Source organism: Salvelinus alpinus, chromosome 26 (genome assembly GCF_045679555.1).
Source record: "Salvelinus alpinus chromosome 26, SLU_Salpinus.1, whole genome shotgun sequence".
NCBI classification, from domain to species: domain Eukaryota; kingdom Metazoa; phylum Chordata; class Actinopteri; order Salmoniformes; family Salmonidae; genus Salvelinus; species Salvelinus alpinus.
This window is the reverse complement of record NC_092111.1, coordinates 25,475,712-25,497,955: the sequence shown is the minus strand read 5'-3', so window position 1 is coordinate 25,497,955 and position 22,244 is coordinate 25,475,712. Positions and strand designations below refer to the sequence as shown.

At 44.7% G+C, this 22,244-nt stretch overlaps 2 protein-coding genes across 6 annotated transcripts in view; both read left to right on the top strand.

Moving 5' to 3' along the window:
- The window catches only part of LOC139555042 (rap guanine nucleotide exchange factor 5-like), a 125,023-nt gene extending 115,209 nt beyond the window's left edge, over positions 1–9,814 (top strand). For 2 of the 4 annotated variants that reach the window (XM_071368438.1, XM_071368437.1), the window contains exons 17-25: positions 4,973–5,122; positions 5,394–5,491; positions 6,080–6,199; positions 6,328–6,506; positions 6,653–6,743; positions 6,876–6,926; positions 7,135–7,287; positions 7,389–7,443; positions 7,605–9,814. In XM_071368438.1, coding sequence (XP_071224539.1) covers positions 4,973–5,122; positions 5,394–5,491; positions 6,080–6,199; positions 6,328–6,506; positions 6,653–6,743; positions 6,876–6,926; positions 7,135–7,287; positions 7,389–7,443; positions 7,605–7,723 — 1,016 coding nt within the window. In that variant the 3' untranslated portion in view covers positions 7,724–9,814. The remainder of the gene's footprint in view (positions 1–4,972; positions 5,123–5,393; positions 5,492–6,079; positions 6,200–6,327; positions 6,507–6,652; positions 6,744–6,875; positions 6,927–7,134; positions 7,288–7,388; positions 7,444–7,604) is intronic. The other 2 variants (XR_011670929.1, XM_071368439.1) reach the window with 2 other exon arrangements.
- Positions 9,815–13,657: 3,843 nt separating this feature from the next.
- On the top strand, positions 13,658–19,224 carry LOC139555041 (cell division cycle-associated 7-like protein). Of its 2 annotated transcripts, none has more exons than XM_071368436.1 (11): positions 13,658–13,809; positions 14,410–14,547; positions 14,655–14,693; positions 14,901–14,995; positions 15,099–15,339; positions 15,476–15,532; positions 15,845–16,024; positions 16,173–16,328; positions 16,460–16,609; positions 16,722–16,858; positions 18,120–19,224. In XM_071368436.1, the coding sequence occupies exons 1-11, from the start codon at positions 13,792–13,794 to the stop codon at positions 18,142–18,144; spliced, it is 1,236 nt and encodes a 411-aa protein (XP_071224537.1). In that variant the 5' UTR covers positions 13,658–13,791; the 3' UTR covers positions 18,145–19,224. The 2 variants fall into 2 exon arrangements, with proteins under 2 accessions (XP_071224537.1, XP_071224536.1); XM_071368435.1 differs by having other exon boundaries at positions 15,842–16,024.
- The last annotated feature ends 3,020 nt before the right edge of the window (positions 19,225–22,244 follow it).

Below are 22,244 nucleotides of genomic sequence, written 5' to 3'. Positions count from 1 at the left end.
TCCAATGCTTTCCACAGTTGTGTCAAGTTGGCTGGATGTCCTTTGGGTGGTGGACCATTCTTGATACACATGAGAAACTGTTGAGCATGAAAAACTCAGCACCATTGCAGTTCTTGACACAAACCGGTGCGCCTGGCACCTACTACCATACCCCGTTCAAAGGCACTTAAATAGTTTGTCTTGCCCATTCACCCACTGAATGGTACACCTGTCTAACAGATCACAGAGGGAGTTCTTTAGTGGAAGCCTCTCCAGGTAGATCAAGAGGGCAGCAGTCTAGGCCCCTTACCTCGATTGTAAATGGTCTTGGTGAAAACATATTGATACAACAGTAGTTAAGATGGGGAGAAGTCTGTCCATAATAAAGCGCTGCTCTGCCTTTTTAACAGCACTATCAACAAGGCAGGTCCTACAAGCCCTTGTTTTGTCGCACCTGGACTGTTCAGTCATGTGATCAGGTGCCACAAAGAGGGACTTAGGAAAATTGCAATTGGCTCAGAACGGGCCAGCACGGCCCTTGGATGTACACAGAGCGCTAATATTAATAATATGCATGTCAATCTCTCCTGGCTCAAAGTGGCCAGCGGGGACTGTGAAGAGACACAAACACAGGCACAGACACATGCATACACATACATACAACAACATACGCACTGCACTATGCACACACATACACATGGATTTTGTGTTGTAGATATGTGGTAGTAGAGTAGGGGCCTGAGGGCACACACTTAGTGTGTTGTGAAATCTGATGTGAATTTATTGTAGTGTTTTTAAAATGGTATAACTGCCTTCATTTTTCTGGACCCCAGGAAGAGTAGCTGCTACCTTGCCAGCAGCTAATGGGGATCCATAATAAATACAAATACAAACACAATCCATGTCTCAAGGCTTAAAAATCTATACTGATTGAAGTGGTTTTAACAGTGACATCATTTAGGGATCATAGCTTTCACCTGGATTCACCAGGTCAGTCTATGTCATGGAAAGAGCAGGTGTTCTTAATGTTTTATATATTCAGTGTATTCTGCAAAACAGTTTCACAAAAAATGGATAACAATTCTCCATCCCACAGATGGTTATGAGTAAGGTCCCAGTCAAACACTTTTTTAGTGATTCTGTGTTCTGGCATATTTATCAGTCTGTTCCATAGATGTATCATGTCACCTTTTGCCTAACCACACATGGTTCCCAACCCATATCTCAAATCAAATCAAATCAAATTTTATTTGTCACATACACATGGTTAGCAGATGTTAATGCGAGTGTAGCGAAATGCTTGTGCTTCTAGTTCCGACAATGCAGTAATAACCAACAAGTAATCTAACCTAACAATTCCACAACTACTACCTTATACACACAAGTGTAAAGGGATAAAGAATATGTACATAAAGATATATGAATGAGTGATGGTACAGGACGGCATAGGCAAGATGCAGTAGATGGTATAGAGTACAGTATATACATATGAGATGAGTAATGTAGGGTATGTAAACATAAAGTGGCATAGTTTAAAGTGGCTAGTGATACATGTATTACATAAAGATGGCAAGATGCAGTAGATGATATAGAGTACAGTATATACATATACATATGAGATGAGTAATGTAGGGTATGTAAACATTATATTAAGTGGCATTGTTTAAAGTGGCTAGTGGTACATTTTTACATAATTTCCATCAATTCCCATTATTAAAGTGGCTGGAGTTGAGTCAGTATGTTGGCAGCGGCCACTAAATGTTAGTGGTGGCTGTTTAACAGTCTGATGGCCTTGAGATAGAAGCTGTTTTTCAGTCTCTCGGTCCCTGCTTTGATGCACCTGTACTGACCTCGCCTTCTGGATGATAGCGGGGTGAACAGGCAGTGGCTTGGGTGGTTGTTGTCCTTGATGATCTTTATGGCCTTCCTGTGACATCGGGTGGTGTAGGTGTCCTGGAGGGCGGGTAGTTTTCCCCCGGTGATGCGTTGTGCAGACCTCACTACCCTCTGGAGAGCCTTACGGTCGTGGGCGGAGCAGTTGCCGTACCAGGCGGTGATACAGCCCGACAGGATGCTCTCGATTGTGCATCTGTAGAAGTTTGTGAGTGCTTTTGGTGACAAGCCGAATTTCTTCAGCCTCCTGAGGTTGAAGAGGCGCTGCTGCGCCTTCTTCACAACGCTGTCTGTGTGGGTGGACCAATTCAGTTTGTCCGTGATGTGTACACCGAGGAACTTAAAACTTTCCACCTTCTCCACTACTGTCCCGTCGATGTGGATAGGGGGGTGCTCCCTCTGCTGTTTCCTGAAGTCCACAATCATCTCCTTTGTTTTGTTGACATTGAGTGTGAGGTTATTTTCCTGACACCACACTCCGAGGGCCCTCACCTCCTCCCTGTAGGCCGTCTCGTCGTTGTTGGTAATCAAGCCTACCACTGTAGTGTCGTCCACAGATGGCCAGGTTTGGAGTCAGTTTGATACCATTCCACTTATTCCGCTCCAGCCTTTACCACGAGCAGGTCCTCCCCAATTAAGGTGCCACCAACCTCCTGTGGTGCACACCAAGAAAGCAGCAGATTGCTCTGTTTTAAACATTGTTGCAATTAGTACCTACTTTGGAACCCCAAACCCCAGCTGCATAGTCCATCCCTGGACACACACAGGAGTTTTGCTGAAAATAAGCACAGTAACCAAGATCATTTTGTTTAACACTGACCCCAAAGCTTTACCGGCAGAATCTGCTAGCGATATTATGGCATCTTCAAAGGGCATGTGTTCATCCAGAATGAAACCAAGGACCTCTATACCAGGCAGTGTCAGAGGAAGGCCCTAAAAATTGTTTAAAACTCCAGCCACCCTAGTCTTAGACTGTTCTCTCTGCTACCGCACGGCAAGCGGTACCGGAGCGCCAAGTCTAGGTCCAAGAGGCTTCTAAGCAGCTTCTACCCCCAAGCCATAAGACTCCTGAACACCTAATCAAATGGCTACCCAGACTATTTGCATTGCCCACCCCCTCTTTTACACCGCTGCTACTCTCTATTGTTATCATCTATGCATAGTCACTTTAATAACTCTACCTTCATATACATATTACCTCAACTAACCGGTGCCTCCGCACATTGAGTCTGTACCGTGTACCCCCCTGTATATAGTCTCGCTATTGCTATTTTACTGCTGATCTTGAATTACTTGTTACTTTTATTTCTTATTCTTATCCATATTTTTTTTAAACTGCATTGTCGGTTAGGGGCTCATAAGTAAGTATTTCACTGTAAGGTCTACACCTGTTGTATTTGGTGCATGTGACTAATAAAATTGTATTTTATTTGATATTTATAGAGCCCAGTGTACAATAATGGGGTTGAATCAAAACAAAGGTTGTGTTCACTTCACTGCACGCCTTTCTTTCTGAAATGAAAAATCTGGGTCTTCTCTTGATTTATCGCCAGTCTCAATTTAGTACACCATAGTTTAACAATATTGAACATATTCTGGAGGTCATCTAATGTCTCGGCAAGGACAACTGCACTACATGACCAAACGTATGTGGATGCCTTCTCATCACACATCTCATTCCAAAATCATGGGCATTAATATGGAGCTTATCCCCCCTTTGCTGCTATAAAGCCTCCTTCCCCTGGGAAGGCTTTCCACTAGATGTTGGAACATTGCTGTGGGGACTTGCTTGTGTTCTGGTGTTCTGTCAGGTTGAGGTCAGGGCTCTGCAGGCCAGTCAAGTTCTTCCACACTAATCTCGACAAACCATTTCTGTATGAACCTCGCTTTGTGCACGGGGGTATTGTCATGCTGATACAGAAAAGGGCTTTCCGCAAACTGTTGCCACAAAGTTGGAAGCACAGAATCATCTAGAATGTCATTGTATACTGCAGCATTAAGATTTCCTTTCACTGGAACTAAGGGGCCTAGGCCGAACCATGAAAAACAGCCCCAGACCATTATTCCTCCACCAAACTTTACAGTTGGCTCTATGCATTCGGGTAGGTAGCGTTTTCCTGGAATCTGCCAAACTCAGATTCGGCCGTTGGACTGCCAGATTGTGAAGCGTGATTCATCACTCCAGAGAACGCGTTTCCACTGCTCCAGAGTCCAATGGCGGCAAGCTTTACACCACTCCAGCCGACACTTGGCATTGTGCATGGTGATCTTAGGCTTGTGTGCGGCTGCTCGGCCATGGAAACCCATTTCATGAAGCTCCCAACAAACAGTTATTGTGCTGACGTTGCTTCCAGAGGCAGTTTGGAACTTGGTAGTGAGTATTGCAACTAGGGACAGACAATTTTACGAGCTCCAGCACTTGGCGGTCCCGTTCTGTGAGCTTGTGTGACCTGCCACTTTGCGACTGAGCCGTTTTTGCTCCTAGACGTTTACACTTCACAAAGGGCCCTTACAGTTGACTGGGGCAGCTCTAGCAGGCCAGGAATTTGATGAACTGACTTGTTGGAAAGGTGGCATCCTATGACAGTGCCACGTTGAAAATCACTGAGCTCTTCAGTAAGGCCATTCTACTGTCAATGTTTGTCTATGGAGATTGCATGGCTGTGTTCTCAATTTTATACACCTGTCAGCAACGGGATGAAATAACCAAATCCACTAATTTGAAGGGGCATCGACATACTTTTGTACATATAATGTATATCATCAGTATACAACAAGATGCCCAGGAATATATCCACAACTTCATCACCAAGTTTAGCATGTTTGATTTGTAGTGCTAAATCATTAACATATATTGCAAATAAAGTGGATAAGAGTAGGTCTCCCTGCTTTACACCGTAAAGGGTTGGAAACCAGCCAGTCCTGAGGTCATTGAGGTCATTGAGCTGATCACAGTAAGACTTTGATGGGATCATAGAATCTTCCATCAATTCCCATTTGAATTAGTCTAAAAGCAAGGAGGTCTCTATTCACCCAATCGAAAGCCTTCTGAAAATATGTTTTATTATGTGTTAACGCTATGTGTGTGTGTGTGTTCCAGTGCTGTGTCGTGTGTATGTGAGTGCTGACTCGTACCTGTGTGTTTACACACACTCTTTGCTGAGCGTGGCAGAGCTGCTGAGGATTGTGGGTCAGAAGATGGACCGACCAGAGGAGGACATGGTGCTGGTGACACACACACCTACTGGAGGTACACACACACACACACACACACACACACACACACACACACACACACACACACACACACACACACACACACACACACACACACACACACACACACACACACTGAAGTCACACACACACACACCCACTGAAGGTACACACACACACACACACCCACTGAAGGTACTCACACACACACTAACACACTGGAGGTGCACACACACACACACACACACACACACACACACTCCTTTTAATTCTCCCCACTTTTCTCTCTCACTCTCCCCCTGTAGAAAGGAGGATGTTACAGGCTGGTCAATATGTGTATTCTGATACTTTGACGCCACAGAGCAAACTGATGGTCTGTCGGAGGGACCTCACACATATTATGGTAATTAACACCCATATTACGGTTACAAATAATTTGATTGTGGTCATTCACTGACAAATGGTATTTATTTTTTAAACAAAGGCTTTAGGGGACCTTGATTCAGCTTACCTGGGGTGGGGTGTGTTGCACTACTAAATCAAATCAAACTCAAGCTAAGTATTTGAAAGACAAAAAAACACTAACCTACTCTTAACATACTGGTGTGTGTGTCTCTGTCTGTCTGTCTGTCTGTCTGTCTGTCTGTCTGTCTGTCTGTCTGTCTGTCTGTCTGTCTGTCTGTCTGTCTGTCTGTCTGTCTGTCTGTCTGTGTCTGTCTGTCTGTCTGTCTGTCTGTCTGTCTGTCTGTCTGTCTGTCTGTCTGTCTGTCTGTCTGTCTGTCTGTCTGTCTGTCTGTGTGTGTCTGTCTGTCTGTCTGTCTGTCTGTCTGTCTGTCTGTCTGTCTGTCTGTCTGTCTGTCTGTCTGTCTGTCTGTCTGTCTGTCTGTCTGTCTGTCTGTCTGTCTGTCTGTCTGTCTGTCTGTCTGTCTGTCTGTCTGTCTGTCTGTGTGTGTGTGTGTGTGTGTGTGTGTGTGTGTGTGTGTGTGTGTAGGCCCCTCTAACAGACAGTGAGCTGAGTAGGAGAACAGTGAGGTTGCTGGGTATCAACACCTGGGATATGGCTGCTGTTCTCACACAACTGGACTGGAACCTCTTCAACTCCATACACGAGGTAACACACACACACACACACACACACACACACACACACACACACACACACACACACACTGGAGGAACTTTACTACACACTCACGCATACACATACACACTCAACTCTCTGTCTTTTCCCCCCTGCAGCAGGAGTTGGTGTATTCCACAATGAGCTGTAGTACCGGAGGCAGCCACCGGGAGGGGCTATCTGTATTGCTGCAGCGCTGCAATGAGGTCCAGCAGTGGGTTATGTCTGAGGTCCTGATGTGTGTGTCACTCAACAAACGAGTCCAGCTGCTCAAGAAGTTCATCAAGATTGCAGCGCAGTAAGAGAACACACACACTTTAGACAATCAAACACACACACACACACACACACACACACACACACACACACACACACACACACACACACACACACACACACACACAGGGACACACACACAACTAATCCCTGTTTTGTGTTATGTAGCTGTAAGGCCCAAAGGAACCTGAACTCAGCGTTTGCCATCATCATGGGACTCAACACAGCAGCCGTCAGCAGACTCAACATAACCTGGGAGGTGTGTGTGTGTGTGTGTGTGTGTGTGTGTGTGTGTGTGTGTGTGTGTGTGTGTGTGTGTGTGTGTGTGTGTGTGTGTGTGTGTGTGTGTGTACTCTGACGGTGTGTATCTGTTCCATATGTTTACTTTCAGAAAGTTCCGGGGAAATTCAAGAAGATCTTCTCTGAACTGGAGCTGATCACAGTAAGACTCATTATCATTGGTTTAAAGTAATATTAGTCCTGATAGGCTGGTGGAAAATAGGAGAAGGTCATGAATTAATGAACAAAATATTCTGGGACTATTGGTGTATCAGTCTCTAGGTTCACATCCACTTGACCCTAAGCCTAACCTCTGACCTCTAACCCCTAACCTTACCCTGACTCCTAACCTCTCATCGTTGTCTCTCCAGGACCCGTCTCTGAACCATAAGGCCTACAGAGATGCCTTCAAGAAGATGAAGCCTCCTAAGATCCCCTTCATGCCCCTGCTGTTGAAAGACATCACCTTTATTCACGAGGGAAACAAAACCTTTCAGGACAACCTGGTCAACTTCCAGAAACTGGTGAGTCATGACATGTCTGTTGTGTGTGTGAACGTTTGTCTGTCTGTGTTTAATAACCGTTATCATGGTGACTGACTCTCTTCTATGCCCCGCCCCCTCAGCACATGATCGCCGACACAGTGCGTCTGATTCGCCACTGCCAAAGCGACCAACTCGGTATGTTGTCTCTGTCTGTTTCTGTCTCTCTGTCTGTCTCTCTTTCTGTCTGTCTGTGCCTGTGTGTCTGTAATGTTGTTCTGTTCAGTCTCTGCTGGTGAAGTCATACAGCTTCAGTGTTTTTGTCTGTGTGTGTGCGTGTGTATCTGTCTGTCTCCTAGGTAACGAGGTGGTGGGGAGCGACAGTGCAGAGGTCAGGGCGAGCGTTCACTACCTCCACATCATCGACAATCAACAGACACTGTTCCAACTGTCACACAAGCTGGAGCCTCGCGCCTGAACACACACTCTCCTAGAGGACCTTCACAGAAAATACACTTTATGTTGAAGGTGACCTTGCAAGCCACTGGCTCTTAGCCAATCACAGTTCAGCATCCTGATTCAGCCAGCCAACCACAGAGCTGCACACTGAGACGGCTTCAGACTGAAAATGTATATCTGTCAACCTGATTCAGACTGTTTTTCTATGAAGGTCAAACTTTGACGGACGACAAAGACCAAGGAGAAGACAGACGGCCATTCGTTATTGTTCTGTCATGAATAGTGTTTTTAAGCTAGTCTCCAGAGGAGTTTGTACAGTTACTGAGATTGTGTGTTGTTTCTGGTCTTAAGTTAACAGTTTCATTGTATTAATTATCCTCAGTAGGGAAACAGTCAAGAGACTGCAGATAGTAACTGTTAGTATATGACTGGAAATCATGCAGTAGACGTACAGGAGATGTATACTGTATGTGTTCAGGCCACATGGTGAGATATGCCTCTGGATGACAGTGCCACGGATGGGGGGGAGATGCCATATACAGATTACACACACATCCCTTTTTAAATTGTATCTGTAGGAACCACAAAGTCCTCACCATTTCTGGTCCTGTCATACCACAACATAAAGGTCCTATTATTACACATTGTTATTGGGCGTTAATACCATGGTATTATAGAGATTATTATTACATTGTTATTACACTTTTACTGACTGAAGAGTGAGAGATATGCTGTTTCAATGCCTGTTACACACAGATTTCACTAAGCAACATTGCCTTGGTTCAAACCCAGTGAATGCATTCAACACTGATCAAGTACGTCACTGTTAAGACCTGGTGTATTCACACTGACTGATCAAGTACATCACTGTTAAGACCTGGTGTATTCACACTGACTGATCAAGTACATCACTGTTAAGACCTGGTGTATTCACACTGACTGATCAAGTACATCACTGTTAAGACCTGGTGTATTCACACTGACTGATCAAGTACATCACTGTTAAGACCTGGTGTATTCACACTGACTGATCAAGTACATCACTGTTAAGACCTGGTGTATTCACACTGACTGATCAAGTACATCACTGTTAAGACCTGGTGTATTCACACTGACTGATCAAGTACATCACATGAAGCTACGGTACAGTGTTCAGGTGTGTAGAAGCAGGGCAGTAGTGCTATATAACTATTTATTGTAATATTTAGTTTATTTATGTTTCTCTACAGAATGTGACAGTCCTGTGTGCCATATCACACCAGAGCTGTATAAAGACAGACCTCGGTAAAGATTTGCAGGACATATGTGTAAATACATTGAACTGTGTCCAAAAAGGTTTGCTGGTTGAGCTGAAATGCTGTAATGTTTAAAACAGGAGACTAGGGAGTGGAGTTGGTCCAGTGAATGTTACTGTCCTATGTGATTTCATAATGGGGGGAAAAGAGAAAAAAGACAAATGAAGAATAGACGGAGGGGTGTTGTTGTTTTCTTGCCATGTAAAGTTCTGTTTTAAAGAATGTTGTTGTTTGCATGACGTGACATCCCCACCAGATCACAATGCAAGATGACACTAAGAGCGTGTCCAAAATTGCATCCTATATAGTGCATTACTTTTGACCAGAGCTATGTGGCCCTGGTCAAACATAGTGCACTATATAGGGAATAGGGAGCTCTGGTTAAAAGTAGTGCACTATATAAGCCAGGGAATAGTGTGCCATTTCAGATTTGCTCTAAGGCTTTATACCACTGTAATATTGTTGATTTGTAAATATGCATAATGTTATTATTTCTCTGTTTTAAAGGTAGGCCTACATTCCACAATAGGATGTCTTCATACACAGCGGGAGAAAGAAAAGAGCAGTATGTTCCCCGTCCCTAACTGCTGAAGCCACACGTCTTTTCTAAAGAGAGGTTTACTACGTCAAAGTTTTACTGGAGATTATGAATAAATTATAGCTTTTATGTCATATTAAACATTGTGTCGATGGTCACTGTCTCTGAATATTATCAGAGGAAGAGAGGAGGACGAGAGGATGGAGGAGTAGGAGAGAAATGATAGAAGAGAGGAAAGAAAATAATAAAATAATAAAGCAGCTGTTTCTCATTTTCACTTCTCATTAAGCGTGAGGTGACATCACCACTGCCTCCCTGTGCATACATTACAAACCCTGTATTTTATGTCAGTGGAAGACAAGTCTTGAGCCCAGCGGGCTAATTGGTGGTGGTGGGCGTGGAGAAGGGGGAGTGACAGGAGAGGGAGAGTACAGCTTCTGCAGGGGCCATTCAGAATGTGTAATAGGCTATGGAATTTAAAAAAGAATAAAGACAATAACACCATCATCATGAGATTATACATATTTGTTGAAGAATATACAGTGCATTTGGAAAGAATTCAGACCCCTTGTTCTAAAAATGATTAAATAGTTTTTTTTCTCCCCTCATCAATCTACACATAATGACAAAGCACAAACAGGTTTTTAGAAATTTTTGCTAATGTATAATTTTTTTTGTGCAAATTTACATAAGTATTCAGACCTTTGACTCAGTACTTTGTTGAAGCCAATTTGGTAGCAATTACAGCCTCTAGTCTTCTTGGGTATGACGCTACAAGCTTGGCACACCTGTATTTGGGGAGTTTCTCCCGTTCTTCTCTGCAGATCCTCTCAAGGTCTGTCAGGATGGATGATGGGGAGCGTCGCTGCACAGCTATTTTCAGGTCTCCAGAGATTCTTGATCGGGTTAAAGTCCAGGCTCTGGCTGGGCCACTCAAGGACATTCAGAGACTTGTCCCGAAGCCACTCCTGCGTTGACTTAGCGGTGTGCGTAGGGTTGTTGTCCTGTTGGAAGGTGAACCTTTGCCCCACTCTGAGGTCCTGAGCACTGTGGAGCAGGTTTTCAACAAGGATCTCTCTGTATTTTGCTTTGTTAATCTTTTCCTCGATCCTGACTAGTCTCCCAGTCCCTGCTGCTGAAAAACATCCCCACAGCATGATGCTGCCACCACTATGCTTCACCGCAGTAGGCATGGTGCCAGGTCTCCTCCAGACATGACGCTTGGCATTCTGGCCAATCTTGGTTTCATCAGACCAGAGAATCTCGTTTCTCATGCCCTGAGAGTCCTTTGGGTGCCTTTTGGCAAACTCCAAGCGGGATGTTGTGTGCCTTTTACTGAGGAGTGGCTTCCGTCTGGTCACTACCATAAAGGCCTGATTGGTGGAGTACTGCAGAAATGGTTGTCCTTCTGGAATGTTCTCCCATCTCCACAGAGGAATTCTGGAGCTCTGTCAGAGTGACCATCGGGTTCTTGGTCACCTCCCTGACCAAGGCCCTTCTACCCTGATTGCTCAGTTTGGCCGTGTGGCCAGCTCTAGGAAGAGTCTTGGTGGTTCCAAACGTCTTAAATTTAAGAATGATGGAGGCCACTGCGTTCTTGGGGACCTTCAATGCTACAGACATTTTTTGGTACCCTTCCCCAGATCTGTGCCTTGACACAATTCTGTCTCGGAGCTCTACGGACAATTCCTTCAACCTCATGGCTTGGTTTTTGCTCTGACATGCACTGTGAACTGTGAGACCTTATATAGACAGGTGTGTGTCTTTCCAAATCATGTCCAATCAATTGAATTTACCACAGGTGGATTCCAATCAAGTTGAAGAAACATCTCTAGGATAATGGCCTTGTCTCGGGATGGTAAGTTGGTGGTTGAAGATATCCCTCTAGTGGTGTGGGGGCTGTGTTTTGGCAAAGTGGGTGGGGTTATATCCTTCCTGTTTGGCCCTGTCCGGGGGTATCATCGGATGGGGCCACAGTGTCTCCTGACCCCTCCTGTCTCAGCCTCCAGTATTTATGCTGCAGTAGTTTATGTGTCGGGGGGCTAGGGTCAGTTTGTTATATCTGGAGTACTTCTCCTGTCTTATCCAGTGTCCTGTGTGAATTTAAGTATGCTCTCTCTAATTCTCTCCTTCTCTCTCTCGGAGGACCTGAGCCCTAAGACCATGCCTCAGGACTACCTGGCCTGATGACTCCTTGCTGTCCCCAGTCCACCTGGCCGTGCTGCTGCTCCAGTTTCAACTGTTCTGCCTGCGGCTATGGAAACCTGACCTGTTCACCGGACATGCTACCTGTCCCAGACCTGCTGTTTTCAACTCTCTAGAGACAGCAGGAGCGGTAGAGATACTCTTAATGATCGGCTATGAAAAGCCAACTGACATTTACTCCAGAGGTGCTGACTTGCTCCACCCTCGACAACTACTGTGATTATTATTATTTGACCATGCTGGTCATTTATGAACATATGAACATCTTGGCCATGTTCTGTTATAATCTCCACCCGGCACAGCCAGAAGAGAACTGGCCACCCCTCATAGCCTGGTTCCTCTCTAGGTTTCTTCCTAGGTTTTGGCCTTTCTAGGGAGTTTTTCCTAGCCACCGTGCTTCTACACCTGCATTGCTTGCTGTTTGGGGTTTTAGGCTGGGTTTCTGTACAGCACTTTGAGATATCAGCTGATGTAAGAAGGGCTATATAAATAAATTTGATTTGATAATCAATGGAAACATGATGCACATGAGCTCAATTTCGAGTCTCATAGCAAAGGGTCTGAATAGTTATGTAAATGGTAAGTTGGTGGTTGAAGATATCCCTCTAGTGGTGTGGGGGCTGTGTTTTGGCAAAGTGGGTGGGGTTATATCCTTCCTGTTTGGCCCTGTCCGGGGGTATCATCGGAGGGGCCACAGTGTCTCCTGACCCCTCCTGTCTCAGCCTCCAGTATTTATGCTGCAGTAGTTTATGTGTCGGGGGGCTAGGGTCAGTTTGTTATATCTGGAGTACTTCTCCTGTCTTATCCGGTGTCCTGTGTGAATTTAAGTATTCTCTCTCTAATTCTCTCCTTCTCTCTCTCGGAGGACCTGAGCCCTAAGACCATGCCTCAGGACTACCTGGCCTGATGACTCCTTGCTGTCCCCAGTCCACCTGGCCGTGCTGCTGCTCCAGTTTCAACTGTTCTGCCTGCGGCTATGGAAACCTGACCTGTTCACCGGACATGAACATATGAACATCTTGGCCATGTTCTGTTATAATCTCCACCCGGCACAGCCAGAAGAGAACTGGCCACCCCTCATAGCCTGGTTCCTCTCTAGGTTTCTTCCTAGGTTTTGGCCTTTCTAGGGAGTTTTTCCTAGCCACCGTGCTTCTACACCTGCATTGCTTGCTGTTTGGGGTTTTAGGCTGGGTTTCTGTACAGCACTTTGAGATATCAGCTGATGTAAGAAGGGCTATATAAATAAATTTGATTTGATAATCAATGGAAACATGATGCACATGAGCTCAATTTCGAGTCTCATAGCAAAGGGTCTGAATAGTTATGTAAATAAGGTATTTCTGTTTTATATTTTTTATAAATATGCAAACATTTCTAAAAACCTGTTTTCACTTAGTCATTGTGGGGTATTGTGTGTAGATTGCAGATTTATTTTTGTTTATCAATTTAGAACAAGGCCAATTGTGGGAAAAGTCAAGGGGTCTGAATACTTTCTGAATGCACTGTATGATATAACATAGATTTGTTCAATTTTGTCTTAATGTAGGAAAATCCTAAACATGTAGGCGCCAAATGTTTCCAGATGCAACTTTGCTATTACTTCTTTGTTGCAGACACTGCAGTACAGTAGTTGGATTTTAAAGCACAGAACCTTGAAAAGCCCATTTCTCGGGACAGTGAGATTCTGCCACACCTACATTATCTTTTTTGCCGCGAAACTGGGAGAGGGCGGGACTCGGGCTGTTCCATTATGTATCCGGGGGAGAAGGAGAGAGACTCCGATCGGAAACTCATTGTAATGATATTACAAATCAATTCACTCTCACGGCCGTCGTATAACGACTTCTACATACAGGAAAAGTATTCTGGGCTCACAAAATCAAGTCATCAAGCTTGAAAACATATTTGAACGAAATTCAAAACTGGACTGCACACCTGCCTTTTGAGACAAGTACATGAACTCGTGTTTTTTTTACCATTCATTCTTTGTTGCGTGAACTGCATGTGAACTTCTGAGAGAAGGAAAATTCGTCTCTCAAACGAGTTAAAATGCCGTTCTCATCAAAGGTAAGTGAGGTTTAACAGTTGCAGTTTTTATATCTCCACACGGTACAGCCAGAAGAGGACTGGCCACCCCTCAGAGCCTGGTCCCTCTAGGTTTCTAATGAGTTTTTCCTAGCCACTGTGCATCTGCATTGCTTGCTGGTTTGGGGTTTTACGCTGTGCTGTTTAGCCTACAGTACAGTTCAGGGGTCTCAGTCCGGGGTCCTTTATAAGGCCCTTTGGCTTTACTCCTCTAAAAGGCTAGCTAAGTCAAGTCATAAAATGTCCAGTTCCTTATTTTATAAATTAAATGTAATTTATAAATTAAATGTAATTTATATCGACAGCCTATCATAGAAATCAGTGCTGCAGTATTTGAATATGAGAAATGTAATAGGAATGCATTTGGTCTGTTTACATTTTTGTTAGTGGCCAACTCTTTGACTCATTACTGAACCCGAGCTCTTCTGTACTGGTTACACCTCCACCATAGACTACTTTCTGGAAAGGACAGTGTGAAAAGGGTATTATATATTAGTGTAGCTTTAACACAGATGAATAGGGGGAAATAGCAGAGTTAGTTATACAACTATCTTTGGCTTTAATCTGTTGTCTGTCCTTCAGAACCCCAGGACACTGGCGGCCATCTTTGAGAGTCCCAGTGACGACGAGGACTTCCTGGGTTTTGCCATGTCAGTGCCTAGTGACAGCGAATCAGACGACAGCAGGGACAGCCTTGCCTCTGAGGACTCTGGGAAGCCGGTGAGTAGCTGCCAATCTTTACCACACACACACACACTACAATCCTGGTTTACGTAATTCTGCTACAGTTAGCGATTGAAATAATCCATCCATCTCTCTCTCTTCAGGCCGTGCGTTTCAGGTCAAAGTTTGTGACCGCAGAGTTGGTAAGTCTGTTCAGCCATTCAGACAGTGAGGGGGAGGGTTTTTAGGGCTTTGGTGAGGAAGAGAACAGAGGGTTCAGAAGCAGGATGAAGGCTATGGTATTGAGACCTAACATGGCATCTCTTTTCTACTGTTCTCTCCAGTGGTATGTGTGTATGGGGATGCTTGGTTGTACCATGACTCTTCTCTCCTTTTTTCGGGCGCTCCAGTGCGTAGCGGAGGAGAGTGATGAAGACACAGGTTTCTACTCCGAGGGGGAGGAGCCAGAGACACACACAAGGAGGAGTCTCTGTGTTGCCTTTAGGTGAGTGTACGAGTGTTCAACTGTGTGTATGTGTGTGTCTCAAATGGCACCCTATTCACTATGATCCACTGCTTTTTGAATAGAGTTGAATACTCTGCTTCAGGTTTCCCACCAAAAGACTCTCTGCCAAGAAAGGGGAGGCACCAAAGAAACCCCAGCCAATCACTACCGCCCCTCCAAAGAGGAGAACCAATGAAAAGGAGCATCTGAAAAGGGGTGTGTCTCAGGTGTCCTGTGGGATGGTGACACGGGGTCAGAAACAGCCTCTAAAAAAAGAGGAGGAGGAGGTTGAGTCTCCAGTTCTAAATAAACGAGCCAAGAACATCCAGGAGAACAAGGCCATGGTACATAACCACTGCCCTGGGTCGTGTTCCGTAGGCGCTTACACTACTGAATACAACCCTGCTATCTACTTTCTCTCTTGTTATTATTGTGTATATTGGAAGGGTTTTCTCATCCTGTGTTATTGTTGTCCTTCAGTTGGCCAAGCTGTTTGCTGACCTGACCAACATGGCTGAACCCCCCCCCTCTACCATGGTGAGTTAGTACACTACACACTTGACTGGGCTAATGGAATTGGTTCATATTGTGCATGTTTCAGATTAATGTACCACAGTTGGACTGGCGGAATCTGTAAATCACCTTGCTTCCCAAAGATAAGCGGCACTGCAGCTCGTCCACAGTTGGACTGGCGGAATCTGTAAATCACCTTGCTTCCCAAAGATAAGCGGCACTGCAGCTCGTCTTGTTCAAACTGATCCCCTGAAACATGCAGACTTTCTCAGGTGACTCGTGACTTCTGGGTGTTGTAGTTTTGACTGGTGCATTGTGGGTGTTGTGTTCCAGAAGAAGAGGCGTGTGAGTGAGAAGCCGACCCCTCGTAGACGAGGTGTGTATGAGGGGGGTGAGAGGAGGAACCCATCACGTGCGGCCAGACCGCCAGAGAAGTTTGGGGTGGAGGAGCGGAGTACCTCTCCCTCACGAAGCAACAGATCTGTGAGGACTATCTGTGTCAGGAAACTACTGGAGGTACACAAGGGCACACATGACTTACATATGCTTGTTCACACACACACTCATTATGCACACACACACACACATTCTTTACACAGGTAACTCTTGATCATTGTGAACAGGTAGATGATGATGATGATGATGGTGGTTTGTGTGTGGCCAGGTGGATGATGAGCTGAGTAGAAGTGGGAAGAAGAGGAGGGCGAGCAGCGGGAAGAGGAGGAAGATTACACATGTGAGATCAGTCGATGAGATCACAGAGGAAGAGCTGGACAACGTGGCGGAAGGCGCCAAAGACAAGATACTGGACAAGGACCACGTAAGAGATACACACACACACACACACACACACAGCAAGGCTTTTATAATTGTCACTTTTCATCAGCTGCTCAGTTCTGCTATCTATCCATCTGTCCTGTGATAGAGATGGAACTGGTGTGTGTGTTCCAGGGCAGCACTTGTCATCAGTGTAGACAGAAGACTCTGGACACTAAGACGGTGTGTCGTAGCGGAGTATGTTCAGGGGGCAAGGGTCAGTTTTGTGGGCCCTGTCTGAGGAACCGCTACGGAGAGGACGTACGCTCTGCCCTGCTGGATCCAGTTAGTATACACACACAGCCCCTGTCCTCGACCCCATCAGTACACCAAATATATTGTTTTGTCACTAAATCCATGTTTCTCTGTGTCTCTGTATCCCGCGCTCTCTCTCCAGGACTGGGAGTGTCCTCTGTGTAGAGGAATCTGTAACTGCAGTCTGTGTCGACGGAGAGAAGGACGCTGTGCAACAGGACAACTCGTCCATTTGGCTCAACACAAGGGCCACAGCAACGTCCAAGATTACCTGGAGAGGTAGGTGCAGTGGTGGAAAAAGTACCCGGTTGTCATACTTGTGGAAAAGTCCAGATGCCTTAATAGAAAATCACTCAAGTAAAAGTCACCCAGTAAAATACTACTTGAGTCAAAGTATTTGGTTTTTAATGTACTTAAGTAAGAGTATAAATCATTTCAAATTCCTTACCAGATGGTATGATTTTGGTGTTTTTTATTTTGGAATAGCCAGGGACACACTCCAACACTTGGACATCATGTACAAAAAAAGCATTTGTGTTTAGTGAGTCCTCCAGATCAGAGGGAGTAGGGATGACCAGGGATGTTCTCTTGATAAGTTAGTGAATTTGACCATTTTCCTGTCTTGCTAAGCATTCAAAATGTAACGAGTACTTTTGGGTGTCCAGTGGTGTAAAAATACTTGAAAGTACTACTTACGCAGTTTTTATGGACAACTTTTACTTCACTACATTCCTAAAGAAAATAATGTACTTTTTACTCCATACATTTTCCCTGACAGAAGGCTACTCTTTAAGTAGGCTACCCGTTACATTGTGAATGCTTAGCAGGACAGGAAAATGGTCCATTTCATGCACTTACTGTATCTAGAGAACATCCCTGGTCCTCCCTACTGCCTCTGATCTGGAGGACTCACTAAACAGTGAACATCCCTAGTCCTCCCTACTGCCTCTGATCTGGAGGACTCACTAAACAGTGAACATCCCTGGTCCTCCCTACTGCCTCTGATCTGGAGGACTCACTAAACAGTGAACATCCCTGGTCCTCCCTACTGCCTCTGATCTGGAGGACTCACTAAACACTGGAGGACTTGTTTTGTAAATTATGTCTGAGTGTTGGAGTGTGCATCTGGCTATCTGTAAATAAAATGGTGCCGTCTGGTTTGCTTAATATTAGGAATTTAAGATGTATATTTAACCAAATACTTTTACTCAAGTAGTATTTTACTGGGTGACTTTCACCTCTACTTGAGTCATTTTCTATTACGATATCTTTAGTTTTTACTCAAGTATGACAATTGGATACTTTTTCCACCACTGTGGGTGTCAGTGAAAATTTATGGAGTAAAAAAATAAAGTACATTATTTTCTTTAGGAATGTAATGGCGTTACCCCCCAAAACTACTTAAGTAGTACTTTAAAGTATTTTTACTTAAGTACTTTACCACTGTGTAGGTAGTGTGTGTTTTAATTTGGCTGTGTGTTTGATTGAGCTAATAAAGGTTGTTTTTAATTAAAAAATGTCTACTTTTCTTTCTCCACAGCATCCAAAAAGATCTTCGAGCCTAGAGACAAGCAGACAGCTCCCCCATTGGTCAGGACAGACAATTACACCCTGGAGGCCCAGAGGGAGAGACCCAGCAGACAGAGGGGGTGTCTCAATAATCTCTTCTTTCTCCTGAAGTGTACACTCTTCACTACTTCCCACAAAGCATTGGATTTGCAGAGGCATGGGCTAAAGGGAATTTCCACCATATTTCTTATACCAGTCATTTCCCTACAAATCAATGGATGGAAGTGAACAAGTGCACACTTTGGGCAGAAGGAGAGATAATTAGGACGTAGTCATACTGACACAGAATTGTTCTGCGTTAGTACTGCCACAGTTCAGACTCGAGTCCAGGGTTTTGGATCTCTAGATGGTCTAGAACAGTGTTCCTCAATGACTGCCACGTCCTTCTAACACCCTATTTAATCAGTCATGTTCAGTACGGAGACAACGTTTTGAAACGGGAGGTAGTACCTGATATTTTCCAGTAAGAACATGTAATTACCATTTATTGTTGCAAAATGTTTTGCTACGGTGTACACCACTGAATATGACCCATGAAAACCATAACTTGTGGATCCCTGCAACTAAAAAGATTGAGCAACACCGGTCTAGATGGATATCTGTGGTTCCAAGGCTGTGTTTACACAGGCAGCCCGATTCTGAAATCATATTTTTATGCAACAGCAGTCAGGCAGTGGAGTTTAACTTTTTATTAGACCTTGGATGGGGCGGAGGGTACAGACAACCGCTGTTAAATTCAGTACCTTTTTAATTTGGGGAATAATGTTTACGCACCTATTATTATGCTAAATTAGCATAGTTTGAGTTTACGTTACTTCAGAGTTTACACCTATTTTACCACTGCATCCCTAGTAGTAAGACATGGTCAACCTTTTACTGAAAGGAACAGAACATATTCCCTTGATTATAGACAATAGCCAATACAATTGGACCTATGGGATGTATAGTGTACTGTTTATTACACTGTTTTAATGTTTTTTTCCTTCTATATTGAGTTAAAGTTATAAGACTGCTTCTGAAAGTGGACACTGTATGTTAGTTGAATCTGAAATAAAGAACTGAAGTTCAAATGTTAACTAGTTGGTGTCTATCACAATGGCTGTAGTAGCAGTTTGGAATGTGTGTAGATTTAGTATTCTAGGGTTAGTGAAGGAGAACACATTTCAGGAGAAAAGGGGAAGAATCTAAATTGGTCTTGAGGTCAAGGGGGGGTCAATTGTTGGGTCCTGAGATAGTCGTGACCACGGATAACGACCAGGTGCCTTCCCTGTCTGTTGGGTTAAAACGTGGATGAGTGTGCCTTCCCTGTCTGTTGGGTTAAAACGTGGATGAGTGTGCCTTCCCTGTCTGTTGGGTTAAAACGTGGATGAGTGTGCCTTCCCTGTCTGTTGGGTTAAAACGTGGATGAGTGTGCCTTCCCTGTCTGTTGGGTTAAAACGTGGATGAGTGTGCCTTCCCTGTCTGTTGAGTTAAAACGTGGATGAGTGTGCCTTCCCTGTCTGTTGGGTTAAAACGTGGATGAGTGTGCCTTCCCTGTCTGTTGGGTTAAAACGTGGATGAGTGTGCCTTCCCTGTCTGTTGGGTTAAAACGTGGATGAGTGTGCCTTCCCTGTCTGTTGGGTTAAAACGTGGATGAGTGTGCCTTCCCTGTCTGTTGGGTTAAAACGTGGATGAGTGTGCGTGTACTGTCTGTTGGGTTAAAACGTGGATGAGTGTGCCTTCCCTGTCTGTTGGGTTAAAACGTGGATGAGTGTGCCTTCCCTGTCTGTTGGGTTAAAACGTGGATGAGTGTGCCTTCCCTGTCTGTTGGGTTAAAACGTGGATGAGTGTGCCTTCCCTGTCTGTTGGGTTAAAACGTGGATGAGTGTGCCTTCCCTGTCTGTTGGGTTAAAACGTGGATGAGTGTGCCTTCCCTGTCTGTTGGGTTAAAACGTGGATGAGTGTGCCTTCCCTGTCTGTTGGGTTAAAACGTGGATGAGTGTGCCTTCCCTGTCTGTTGGGTTAAAACGTGGATGAGTGTGCCTTCCCTGTCTGTTGGGTTAAAACGTGGATGAGTGTGCCTTCCCTGTCTGTGAGGTTAAAACGTGGATGAGTGTGCCTTCCCTGTCTGTAAGGTTAAAACGTGGATGAGTGTGCCTTCCCTGTCTGTAAGGTTAAAACGTGGATGAGTGTGCCTTCCCTGTCTGTTGGGTTAAAACGTGGATGAGTGTGCCTTCCCTGTCTGTAGGGTTAAAACGTGGATGAGTGTGCCTTCCCTGTCTGTAGGGTTAAAACGTGGATGAGTGTGCCTTCCCTGTCTGTAAGGTTAAAATGTGGATGAGTGTGCCTTCCCTGTCTGTTGGGTTAAAACGTGGATGAGTGTGCCTTCCCTGTCTGTAGGGTTAAAACGTGGATGAGTGTGCCTTCCCTGTCTGTTGGGTTAAAACGTGGATGAGTGTGCGTGTACTGTCTGTTGGGTTAAAACGTGGATGAGTGTGCGTGTACTGTCTTTTGGGTTAAAACGTGGATGAGTGTGCGTGTACTGTCTGTTGGGTTAAAACGTGGATGAGTGTGCGTTTACTGTCTGTTGGGTTAAAACGTGGATGAGTGTGCCTTCCCTGTCTGTTGGGTTAAAACGTGGATGAGTGTGCGTGTACTGTCTGTTGGGTTAAAACGTGGATGAGTGTGCGTGTACTGTCTGTTGGGTTAAAACGTGGATGAGTGTGTCTTCCCTGTCTGTTGGGTTAAAACGTGGATGAGTGTGCCTTCCCTGTCTGTTGGGTTAAAACGTGGATGAGTGTGCGTGTACTGTCTGTTGGGTTAAAACGTGGATGAGTGCGTGTAACTTTTGGTAGATTAGTGGAGACCATTTTACATTTTAGTAATTTAGCAGACGCTCTTATTCAGAGCATTCATCTTCATTTCAACGGTTTTACTGAGTTACAGTTCATATAAGGGAATCAATCAATTTAAATACATTGATTGGGCCCTAATCTATGGATTTCACATGACTGGGCAGGGGCGCAGCCATGGGTGGGCTTGGGAGCGCATAGGCTCACTGACTGGGGAGCCAGGCCCAGCCAATCAGAATTAGTTTTTCCTCACAAAAGGGCCTTATTACAGACCCAAATAATCCTCAGTTTCATCAGGTGTCCGGGTGGCTGGTCTCAGACAGATCACGCAGGTGAAGAAGCCGGATGTGGAGGTCCTGGGCTGGTGTGGTTACATGTGGTCTGCGGTTGTGAGGCCGGTTGGACTTACTGCCAAATTCTCTAAAACAACATTGGAGGCAGGTTATGGTAGAGAAATTAACATTCAATTCTCTGGCAACTGATCTGGTGGATATTCCTGCAGTCAGGATGCCAATTGCACACTCCCTCAACTTGAGACATCTGTGTCATTGTGTTGTGTGACACAACTGCACATTTTAGAGTGGCCTTTTATTGTCCCAAGCACAAGGTGCACCTGTGTAGTGATCATTCTGTTTAATCGGCTTCTTGATATGCCACATGTGTCAAGTGGGTGAATTATCTTGGCAAATGAGAAATGCTCACTAACAGGGTTGTAAACAAATTTGTGCACAACATTTGAGAGAAATAAGCTTTCTGTGTGAATGGAACATTTTGGGGATCTTTTATTTCAGCTCATGAAACATGGGAGCAACACTTTACATGTCATGTTTATATTTTTGTTCAGTATAATATACAGTAGACAGAGAGAGAGGCTGTCTGTTATAAGGGATAGTCTCTGTATATTATAATGGCTGGTCTCTATATAGCAGGGCTGCCCAACCCTCTTCCCGGAGATCTACAGTCCAACCCTCATTTAACATACCTGATTCTACTAATTAGCTGCTCAACAAGACCTTAACTAGCTGCATCAGATACCCTAAATTAGGGTTGGACTGAAAACCTACAGGACAGTAGATCTCCAGGAAGAGGGTTGGGCAGCCCTGCTGTATAGTATAAGAGCTAGTCTCTTATATATACAAAACGGGGGGAGAGAGGCAGCGAGAGAGTATCCCTTATAATATACAGATAGCGAGTGTCCCTTATTCGACGGTGAGAACGGGAGATACACTGACCATATAATAGAGGGGGCGAGACAGACTCACCCC

Bases quoted from the DNA above. Each gene is read 5' to 3' on its own strand.
- LOC139555041 (XM_071368435.1), top strand. The intron at 14,548-14,654 runs GTGAGTAGCTGC...CTCTCTCTTCAG, and splicing joins CTGAGGACTCTGGGAAGCCG to GCCGTGCGTTTCAGGTCAAA. The intron at 16,025-16,172 runs GTACACAAGGGC...GTGTGTGGCCAG, and splicing joins GTGTCAGGAAACTACTGGAG to GTGGATGATGAGCTGAGTAG.